Source organism: Gigantopelta aegis, chromosome 6, assembly GCF_016097555.1.
Source record: "Gigantopelta aegis isolate Gae_Host chromosome 6, Gae_host_genome, whole genome shotgun sequence".
NCBI lineage: Eukaryota > Metazoa > Mollusca > Gastropoda > Neomphalida > Peltospiridae > Gigantopelta > Gigantopelta aegis.
Genome location: NC_054704.1, coordinates 101,453,911 through 101,466,341, shown reverse-complemented (window position 1 = coordinate 101,466,341; position 12,431 = coordinate 101,453,911). Strand labels below are relative to the sequence as shown.

Here is a 12,431-nt window from a genome sequence, read left to right as displayed (position 1 = left end):
GTATGTTTTCTTCTCTCAGACCAGCTGTTACAATTCAAATATCTTAGACATCAAATAACATTCTTTCCTGTTTAATAATAATATAAAAATGTCCTATGCAATCCCTGCAATTAAGAAAATGTCTGCGGCAAAAAAAGGTTTTGGCACAAAATATGCTGTGAATTTTTCTTTAATATAGTCTATGGCATTGTCGATTGTTATGAGCAATGCAGGGATTGCTAGGGATTACTAAATGTGCATTCCTTGCCGTGTTCTTTATAACCCAGTTTTTGGTTTGACTCTAGGGATGGTTTAGATCTAGCTCAGTTTACCTGTGCTATGTGTCATATAATTAACGATCTTGGATGATTCATTGACACCCCCCCCCCCTCCCCATCCCAACCAGTACTTCAAGACATTGGTATGTGATATCCTATCTGAGAAAGTGCATATAAAAGAGTCTTTACTACTAATGAAACAAAAAAATTGGGTTTTCTCTGAAATGTTTGACATTAAAAAAACTGACACATTCAGTTCAAATAGAGACTGATTTTCCATATGACCTTCTTGAAGTTGCATCAAACATTTAACATGCATTCATACATTTCTAACTGCTTCCCACCAAAACACATTTATAACTGCTCCCCACCAACACACATTTATAACCACTCTCCACCAACACATATTTATAATCACTCCCCACCAACACACATTTATAACCACTTTCTACCTACACCCCAAAATTCACTAGAGCACATTGGTTAATTAATCATTGACTACTGGATGTCAGTCTTCAATGGAAACCCATTACATTTTTCTATTAGCAGCAAAGAATCTTTTACAACTTTTCCACAGACAGAACAGCACATACCCTGCCTTTGATATACTGATCATGGTACACTAGTTGGGACAGTAATAAAAACCAATGTGTCTGCTTCAGAGGTTCGATCCTATGACCCAAGCATTCATTTCATTCGCTCATTTCAACTTACTGTCATGCTTATATCCATTAAGGTTCAAGCACGCTGTCCTAGGTACACACCTCAGCTATCTGACTTTCGTGCTTATATCCAATTAAGGTTCAAGCACGCTGTCCTAGGTACACACCTCAGCTATCTGACTGTCGAGTTTATATCCAATTAAGGTTCAAGTACGCTGTCCTAGGTACACACCTCAGCTATCTGACTGTCGTGCTTATATCCAATTAAGGTTCAAGCACGCTGTCCTAGGTACACACCTCAGCTATCTGACTTTCGTGTTTATATCCAATTAAGGTTCAAGCACGCTGTCCTAGGTACACACCTCAGCTATCTGACTTTCGAGTTTATATCCAATTAAGGTTCAAGTACGCTGTCCTAGGTACACACCTCAGCTATCTGACTTTCGTGCTTATATCCAATTAAGGTTCAAGCACGCTGTCCTAGGTACACACCTCAGCTATCTGACTGTCGTGCTTATATCCAATTAAGGTTCAAGCACGCTGTCCTAGGTACACACCTCAGCTATCTGACTGTCGTGCTTATATCCAATTAAGGTTCAAGTACCCTGTCCTAGCTACACACCTCAGCTATCTGACTTTCGAGTTTATATCCAATTAAGGTTCAAGCACGCTGTCCTAGGTACACACCTCAGCTATCTGACTTTCGTGCTTATATCCAATTAAGGTTCAAGCACGCTGTCCTAGGTACACACCTCAGCTATCTGACTGTCGAGTTTATATCCAATTAAGGTTCAAGTACGCTGTCCTAGGTACACACCTCAGCTATCTGACTGTCGTGCTTATATCCAATTAAGGTTCAAGCACGCTGTCCTAGGTACACACCTCAGCTATCTGACTTTCGTGTTTATATCCAATTAAGGTTCAAGCACGCTGTCCTAGGTACACACCTCAGCTATCTGACTTTCGAGTTTATATCCAATTAAGGTTCAAGTACGCTGTCCTAGGTACACACCTCAGCTATCTGACTTTCGTGCTTATATCCAATTAAGGTTCAAGCACGCTGTCCTAGGTACACACCTCAGCTATCTGACTGTCGTGCTTATATCCAATTAAGGTTCAAGTACCCTGTCCTAGCTACACACCTCAGCTATCTGACTTTCGAGTTTATATCCAATTAAGGTTCAAGCACGCTGTCCTAGGTACACACCTCAGCTATCTGACTGTCGTGCTTATATCCAATTAAGGTTCAAGCACGCTGTCCTAGGTACACACCTCAGCTATCTGACTTTCGAGTTTATATCCAATTAAGGTTCAAGCACGCTGTCCTAGGTACACACCTCAGCTATCTGACTGTCGTGCTTATATCCAATTAAGGTTCAATTACCCTGTCCTAGCTACACACCTCAGCTATCTGACTTTCGAGTTTATATCCAATTAAGGTTCAAGCACGCTGTCCTAGGTACATACCTCAGCTATCTGACTTTCGAGTTTATATCCAATTAAGGTTCAAGCACGCTGTCCTAGGTACATACCTCAGCTATCTGACTTTCGAGTTTATATCCAATTAAGGTTCAAGCACGCTGTCCTAGCTACACACCTCAGCTATTGGATTTTCAAGCTTATATCCAATTTAGGTTCAAGTACACTGTCCTAGGTATACACCTCATCTGTTTGGGCTATCTGTCCAGGACAGTGGGTTAGTGATTAGTTGTTAGCAGTTAGCATTTCAGAATTATGTTTTATACATCAATATAGCCTTCTTTAAATTAAACAAAACCACTCTTGATTATGATGGTAATAGTCTTTGTAGCCTAATCAAGATGAGCTGAAGGTCACTATTGAAATGGCATTAGGTGAGCAATTGCATGAAGCCTTAAATAAAAATTATGAACAATTTATTATAAGTTGATCAGTTTGATGTTCTTTTAAAACGTTCTAGGCAAGTGTGAAGAGAAGCACAAATAATCACTCACCTTTCTTGGTGAAAAAACTACTATAATGATATTGTCTTTGTTTCAGATTTGCTGTTGAAACCATAATGGTATTTCTTATTTTTAGAACTCTAATATCACTTTATTTCTGTTATTTCTTTCAGTTTTGATGTTGAAAATGGAGGAGCACAAGGGCGCAGTCCCATTGACGGGGGCAGTCCTTCATCCGGGCTGGTCCTACAGAATCTTCCACAGCGGCGCGAGTCTTTTCTCTACAGATCCGATTCCGACTACGAACTATCACCAAAGAATATATCCCGCCATTCCTCCATGCAGCATGGTGGTGATATTCTGTAAGTATTGCTTTGTAACGTACTTCAAATGTTTGTTCAGTGTTTCATGTAATATTTATTAAATCAACGTACATCTTATGAGATCAAGTAGAGAAAAATGAAGAGTTAAAAAGGAGAGAATAAATCATTATATACATGTTTAAATGAAGAGTTAAAAAGGAGAGAATAAATCAATATATACATGTTTTAATAAGTAATACAATCGTTTTAGATAGATTTGATTTTTAATTCCCCGCTCATTAAAAAACACAGTATGAACAAATATGTTATTGTCTTATATCAGAAAGGTCAATTAGAGTCTGTTACTTATGTTTTGTTACTTGTTTTGTTTACCTAAAATCAAGTGAAGCTATTTTAATATGATACATGAAAACTAAGCGAGCTCCCACCAGTTTAAAATGTTATATCTGCTCCCATCTCTGTGTGCTTCCCATAACAATATTTTACGGTCTTATATCAAAACGTTTATTACTTACTTGATTTGTTTGTTGTTTCTACCCTACAATCAAGTGAAGCCATTCTAATAGAGTACCATGGTAACTAAGTGATCTCCCACCATAGTTTAAAATGTTATATCTGCTCCCATCTCTGTGTGCTTCCCATAACAATATTTTACGGTCTTATATCAAAACGTTTATTACTTACTTGATTTGTTTGTTGTTTCTACCCTACAATCAAGTGAAGCCATTCTAATAGAGTACCATGGTAACTAAGTGATCTCCCACCATAGTTTAAAATGTTAGATCTGTCACCATCTCTGTGTGCTACCCATTAGTAGAATGGCTCCTAATTACTGTGTTATCAGCTGGTTCACTCCACATAGATATAGGTTAAGACATTTGTATACTGATGCATAGATCTGTTGTCAGAGGTCTACTTGTTTCCTCCCCATAACTATGATGACCGATATAACAAAAGAATTTCAGTGACCTACTTTCTATGTTGTTGTGTCACACAGCTAAGACCAGAAATATTTCCAAGAGGACAAATGTATTTTGAAATCTTCACATCTCAAAATAATTGACAAAAAAAAGTTTAAGGAGTCAGTAGAGCTGATGGCATTCATGTGAATTTATTTATATTTTGTAAACTGGTCTTCGGGGCAATAAATCTCTTAAAGAAAGAATGATTAGAGAATTTTGTTGAAGACCTCATAACACTGAAAGGTTACCAGATGAGGAAGCTGGCTCCCAAAGGTGGAGTGTGGAAATAAAATCAGCTGCTTTCCGGGTCTGTCATGGTCAAGTAGGAAACCTACACACTGACAAACCTGAACGTTTTATGGAGTTGTCTGAATCAGCCTACAGGTCTTGCTAATTGATCGTTGATTCAAGTATTCTTGCTGGAAGTAAGCAAGCTTTGTTTATTGCCCACGGAGCAAGACTGGAATTTGCAGCAAGAAAATGTTATGAAGTGTTCAGAAACTCAAATTTTCAACATAATATTCCTGTATGGTTCATTCACATGCTAGAACCAGGGTGAATGTTGATAACTTGTGATTGTGTGGAGTTCATGCTTTAACATCGTGGATTGATGCCAGTCATCAACAGTCTACTAGGAGTGATTTCCAACCAGCCAGCCAGTCAGCCAGCCAGCCAGTCAGTCAGTCAGGCAGCCAGTTAGCCAGCCAAGTGGTGAATCTGATGTGCTTTGGTGATTGCTCAGACTTGTCAAAGGTATGTAATTTAAAAAAAAAATTATGTTTATATTTTTGTGACTCCAAATAATGCATTTGTTTGTTGATCTAACCTTACACTTGTATGTTTGTTCAGCTTATTTCCACAGGTCTGGCTTTTCCATCCATTCATCCTTCAACCATTGATCCCTCCATCCATCTATCCATCCATCTATCCATCTACCTATTATTTACCAATCCATCCATCCATCCATCCATCCATCCATCCATCCATCCATTCATTCATTCATTCATTCATTCATTCATTCATCCATCCATTTTCAACCATTCATCCATTTATTATCTATCTATCTATCCGTCCATCCATCCATACATACATTCACACATTGATCCATCCATCCATCCATCCATCCATCCATCCATCAATCCATCCATTCATCCATCCATACATCCATCCATCCATCAAGATTTCCCCATGAATAGTTTTATTTACATTACTAAAATTAAATTTTACTGCACATTAGCAGAGGCATGTGTTCAATAATCATGACTATTTGATATTTTCTTTTTCTTTACACACATTTTTTTTATTTCCTACTGCATTTCCCACAGATAAAACTATACTACTGTTTATAGATGCGAGTGGCTAATTTGTTTATTTAAATTTTTATCAAATGTTCATGTACTAAATGTATCGGGTAATCAGATTTGTAAACATCCTGCATCCAACATTAAAGGATTAAGTACTGTATATATTTACTGCATACTGATTTAAGAGCCAGGGATATTTTGACATAGCATGGAGATTTCATTTCATATGTCAGACTTTGAACAGTTGGGTTTTTTTAAAATTACTTCAAGATTGTATATATCTGGAATTGCAACATCCTGTTTTGATACTCACTGAGGTTTACTTTAGATTGGAGTTTTGCTTTATTTTAAATTCAGGCACATGTGCAGAGGGGTATTGAACCACCCTTGTTCAAAGCAAACTTTATTTTTTAAATTACATATGCATATATACCTGTATTTGTCCTGATGGTCAATTGACTGGGGGGTTTTCTCATTCCACCTAGTGCACCACCACTGGTCAATGGTCGTGGTATGTGCTTTCTGTCTGTGGGAAAGTGCATATAAAAGATCCCTTGCTGCATTAGGAAAAATGTAGCAGGTTTCCTCTGATGACTACGTGTTAGAATTACGAAATGTTTGACATCTAATAGCCAATGATTAATTAATCAATGTGCTCTAGTGGTGTCGTTAAACAAAATAAACTTTACTTGTCCTGATGGATTTTACTTGTAGAAGAAGGAAATTGCATTTCAAGGCATCTTTTTTTTTAAATGTTTTTAGTGGGCTTTGCACCCTTCATTGCAGTTAGTCCGCCCCAGTCAAATATTCATTTCCTTCCACTAAGCCTGAAGAATGTCAATATTTGAAAAGACCCTTCCCCCCTCCCCCCCAACCTTGCTTCACAATTGCGGCCTTAGCCTTCTCCTGCCAGTCTAGACTCAGTCCTACATCATTTCCTACATGTGTATAAGTGGCGGATCCAGAAAATCTATTGGGGGGGGGGGGGGGGGGGGCAGTGACATGAAACGGAATGCCAATGGAACTTTGGGGGAGGTTTGGATAGGATTGTAAAAAAAAAAAAATTAATATATATAATAAAATTATAACTGTCACAAAATTTAGGGGGTGGGGGCCCGGGCACCTGGCCTCTCCCCCCTAGTGTATCTCTGGTGTATCTGAATTGACTATAACTTCACTGAGCATAGAGACGTAGATCTGTCAGCTGTCTCATGTGATAGGGTTTCCTGTATAACAGAAGATGAATTAATGTGTTTTCTTATGTTTTATCATCTTTTCACAAATATATGATAGTTGGTGTTGGTGGCTGTGTGATAAGAATTGTATATAGCTTCTGAGATTGTTTTGTAAACAACTAGTTTGTGGCTAGGCTGATTTTATATAGTTTGAGTTGCATTGGTTACATTTGAAAGTCTTTTTCTTTTCTTTTTTTTTGCCTTAATTTGCTTTCATGATTATAACAATACTCATAAGGTGGGTAGCTCAGTGTGTGTGGGGTGAACGAGCCTCGTAAATTATTAAAATTAAGTAAATTTGTTTCATTTTAATATTTAGGGTGTATGCCTCAAACTTTACCCAAATGCACAATAACATCTACACACAAATATCTGGGTGAAAAATTACCTTGCATAAGAGAGGTCAGCATCAAAAATATTTTTGGTTGCTCCACTCTCCCAAAGTACAGTATATATTATTTTCAATACACACTAAGCCACCATTGTCAAAGTTTCGAAATAACTATCATGTTTTGTCCATGCATACGTCTAGAAATGATAAATGGAGTATTTTCTTAGTTAATTGGTCTGCTCTTTCTATGATTCCTGATTGGTAGGTGTATATTTGGAAGGTAACCAGTCAAAGTAATTAATTACCGTTGTCTAGACACACACAAAAAATATGTGCGGTTTTATTAACACCACAGAGTATTTTGGGATAACCTGCCACCCCTAAAATGGTAATAACCATTATCAGCCATCCTGCTTTATTACTATAAATAATTATGTAAAACTCTTGATTAAGTAGACTTTGCCATCTAATATTACAAAACTGACCAATTATGCAGTCCCAAAGAAGAGAACATTATCACTTGGGTATCATGATTTTTGCTCCAACATACCCAACCAATAGGCCTAATAATATGCATTTTTTCTTTGGATTTTTTAAAATGAGTAAAATACTATAACTCCATTTCGTTCTATAAAAGGAAATTGAAAAAATTTATTTTGTTAAATAGTTTATTATACTATCAAGCAGGGGTGGGGAAAAGCCCTTTTCTCCCGGTCTGGGACCGATTCTCGATCTCTGAGACCGAAATTATTTTTTAAAAACGTGTGTTTGCCGGTCCCACTTTTGTCATTCTTGTCGGTCCGAAGCACCTGTCCATTTCTATTATTGGAACAAATTCTTATCCGTCAAGTGGACAGGCCTGCCAAGACATCGGTATCTCATGCATGATTTAAAATCATAAATAAATAGTGGTCAATATGGCTAGTGGCAAGACGTCTGTGATTTTGAAGTCTGCCTAAGTATATATCGTCAGTCACTGAAGTCGGACCTACAGTAGTGTCAATCCACAGCCACTAGGCTTGACATTAATTTTGTCAAAGTTGCTGAACCAATCAAGAGATTAAACAGACGTTAACAATAACACCATTCTTGGTGAGAGAGCCATCAAATTAAAACAAAGGACCCAGAGTTTGCAACTGGTTACAATCAACACCTGTCAAAACCTATGTACGGAGCTTTGTCGAGTCGAGTGTCCCAGTCAGAAGCAAGAGACTTTTGTGCAATACAAACTGCTTGAAATAGCATAAAATATACTGAAATAATCTATAAATGTATTTATTGTTGACTGTTCAATGTAGTCTATCCAATAATTATAAAGGATTTTAAAATTAACAAAAGGTTTCCACTTTTTTGTTAACAAGTGGGAGTAAGAAAGAAAGAAATGTTTTATTTAACGACGCACTCAACACATTTTTTTTATGGTTATATGGCGTCAGACATATGGTTAAGGACCACACAGATTTTGAGAGGAAACCCGCTGTCGCCACTACATGGGCTGCTCTTCCGATTAGCAGCAAGGGATCTTTTATTTGCGCTTCCCACAGGCAGGATAGCACAAACCATGGCCTTTGTTGAACCAGTTATGGATCACTGGTCGGTGCAAGTGGTTTACACCTACCCATTGAGCCTTGCGAAGCACTCACTCAGGGTTTGGAGTCGGTATCTGGATTAAAAATCCCATGCCTCGACTGGGATCCGAACCCAGTACCTACCAGCCTGTAGACCGATGGCCTACCACGACGCCACCGAGGCCGGTCAAGTGGGAGTAAGCAGAACAGCTACATGTACTGGTTATCTCAAGAGCCAGTAGAGGTCAAATTTCGTCCAATCAGTGATGACGTTATTAATCTCTTTGTCTAAACATGTGCTAGCTAAGGTTGTCAAACGCTTCAACGGTGCGATCTTTTATTAATTTTCAGGACACAGTACTGAATATTCGTACTTTTTATACATATATGGGATTTAAATTCATAGCTTTTATTCCTTTTTTATATTATTTATTCCATTATGTAAAATATATACAATTTGTGGGGTGGGTTTTTTTTCAGTGATTAAGTTTTTTTTTTTTATTCCTTTCTTCCCCCCCTCCCCCCTCCGTTAATGATAACATCAAGTGGGACCGATTGACAATTTTATTTTCCCCCACCCCTGCTATCAAGTCATTTATGGTGTTTTACAAGTCAGATTGATGAAAGCAAAGCACCTTGTCGTAAATTACTGCATTTGTTTATACTGTGCATACAGGAGTTGGTTGGAGCTGACATCACTTCGTCCCAAGCTATAGTACCAGGTGCAATGAAAATGAAACAAAATGGCTGCTCCCAGTTAGCAGGAATAATTTAAAAAATCATTAACTCTAAAATTATGTGTTTTTCATTTCTTAAAGTGTCAGTATGTGTTGGTGTTCGGGGTATGCATCTTTCCAACACATAAAACTCATGTTTGAGTTGACTTTCCCTTTAAACTGACTACACATCAGGTGTGTGCACTTTACCACTGGGCTATGTATGGACCATTTCATTAGTGTATTAATATTTGCAATATGAAGCTTTTCAAACAGGTATCTTGAAGATGCGTGCTTGAAGACATGTAACAAAGTAACAGATAGTGTTCAATCTAATATTTAATCTAGTGCACCATGACTGGTACATCAAAGGCTGTGGTATGTGCTATCCTGTCTGGGATGGTGCATATAAAATATCCCTTGCTCATAATGGAAAATGTAGCAGGTTTCTTCTCTAAGACTGCATGTCTTTACTGAGGATTCAATCCTTTGACTGTAGCAACTCAGACGAGCACTCAACAGACTGAGCTAAAAACAAGATTTAGTACACTGCTTCTCACAATAGTACACTGCTTCTCACAATAGTGCACTGCTTCTCACAATAGTGCACTGCTTCTCACATTAGTGCACTGCTTGTCACATTAGTGCACTGCCAAATGGTTGACATTGAATAGCCGATGGTTAATAAATCAATGTGTTCTAATGGTGTTGGTAAACAAAACACACTTTAACCTCACACAAACATTACTACACATGCATATATACAGAGACAAAAACAAACTTTAACCTCACACAAACATTACTACACATGCATATATAGAGAGACAAAAACAAACTTTAACCTCACACAAACATTACTACACATGCATATATAGAGAGACAAAAACAAACTTTAACCTCACACAAACATTACTACACATGCATATATAGAGAGACAAAAACACACTTTAACCTCACACAAACATTACTACACATGCATATATACAGAGACAAAAACAAACTTTAACCTCACACAAACATTACTACACATGCATATATAGAGAGACAAAAACAAACTTTAACCTCACACAAACATTACTACACATGCATATATAGAGAGACAAAAACAAACTTTAACCTCACACAAACATTACTACACATGCATATATAGAGAGACAAAAACAAACTTTAACCTCACACAAACATTACTACACATGCATATATACAGAGACAAAAACAAACTTTAACCTCACACAAACATTACTACACATGCATATATAGATAGACAAAAACAAACTTTAACCTCACACAAACATTACTACACACATATATAGAGAGACAAAAACAAACTTTAACATATATAGAGAGACAAAAACAAACTTTAACCTCACACAAACATTACTACACATGCATATATAGAGAGACAAAAACAAACTTTAACCTCACACAAACATTACTACACATGCATATATAGAGAGACAAAAAAAGTTTAGCAAATTTGGTAATATTGCATTTAGTTTAAAAGTAACAGTTATGCATTTCACTTTGTATTGAGAATCTTCTGTTACTTAAAATAACAAGTGGTGCATCAGTAAAACCCAGTGTCTGGTTTCACTTTGTATTGAGAATCTTCTGTTACTTAAAATAACAAGTGGTGCATCAGTAAAACCCAGTGTCTGGTTTCACTTTGTATTGAGAATCTTCTGTTACTTAAAATAACGAGTGGTGCATCAGTAAAACCCAGTGTCTGGTTTCACTTTGAAAGTCGCCAGTTTTCTTTTATTTAAGCACATTTACAAAAGTGCTGAACCTTTTTAACTTAGTATAGTACTTCAGTAGACAATATTTTATTTGGAGAGTAGTACAAGGGAAGCTCAAAGAGCTATAATTCAGTGAAGAAGATTTCTGAGCAGTTACATACATTGTGATGAGGACATGCAAATAACACTACAATGAATGGGGAAAGAGAGGGTTTGTTTGTTTTAATGACACCGCTATATCACATTGATTTATTAATCTTTGGCTACTGGATGACAACTGTTGGTCATTGTCACATGCAGTCAGAGGAAACACACTATATTTTACATTATTACATGAAGGGATCTTTTATATGCCAGGATGGAAACACTTTACTGAGGATTCAATCCTTTGACTGTAGCAACTCAGACGAGCACTCAACAGACTGAGCTAAAAACAAGATTTAGTACACTGCTTCTCACATTAGTACACTGCTTCTCACAATAGTGCACTGCTTCTCACAATAGTGCACTGCTTCTCACATTAGTGCACTGCTTCTCACATTAGTGCACTGCTTCTCACATTAGTGCACTGCTTCTCACATCAGTGCACTGCTTCTCACAATAGTGCACTGCTTCTCACAATAGTGCACTGCTTCTCACAATAGTGCACTGCTTCTCACAATAGTGCACTGCTTCTCACATTAGTGCACTGCTTCTCACATCAGTGCACTGCTTCTCACAATAGTGCACTGCTTCTCACAATAGTGCACTGCTTCTCACATTAGTGCACTGCTTTTCATAATAGTACACTGCTTCTCACAATAGTGCACTGCTTCTCACAATAGATGTCAACAACGTTAAAATCGCTTTTGTTTAACAACTAGAACTACAGCACATTGATTTATTAATCATCAACTGTTGGATGTCAAATATTTGGTAATTTTGACATATTTTATAGAGGACACTCGCTACATTTTTCCATTAATAGCAAGGGATCTTTTATATGCATACCATATGGCCTTTAATAGACCAGTTGTGGTGCACTGGTTAGAACGAGAAATGGCCCAATGGGTCCACCAGCATGGATCGATCCTAGACCGACCGAGTGCCAGGTGAGCGTTTGATGTCAACAATTCACATTGATGTCTGTTGGTATAACAATACTAATTGTGAGTCTCATTCTGTTGATTACAACAATCCTCAAACCTTCACCTTCTGATCTCTGGCCTTCAGAAAAACCCAAGCAGAGACTTGAGATGCTTAACTGAAGTCTAAATGGTATCCACTGTCGAGATTAGCCATTTAAGAGATTCATTATTACTGACTAGGAGACTGACCAGATGTAGAGATATTAAATTTGACAAGTAAAATGTTGTTGCTTGGCAAAAGCTGTTATTGAAAGTATCTTAATAATTTCATTGATCCATAAAAAA

General features: G+C 37.3%; 1 protein-coding gene across 1 annotated transcript in view; it reads left to right on the top strand.

The window, feature by feature from the left end:
• Positions 1 to 904: 904 nt before the first annotated feature.
• LOC121374835 (cAMP-specific 3',5'-cyclic phosphodiesterase 4C-like) overlaps positions 905 to 12,431 on the top strand; it is a 196,127-nt gene continuing 184,600 nt past the window's right edge. Inside the window, exons 1-2 of the mRNA XM_041501946.1 lie at positions 905 to 921; positions 3,015 to 3,203. Coding sequence (XP_041357880.1) covers positions 905 to 921; positions 3,015 to 3,203 — 206 coding nt within the window. The remainder of the gene's footprint in view (positions 922 to 3,014; positions 3,204 to 12,431) is intronic.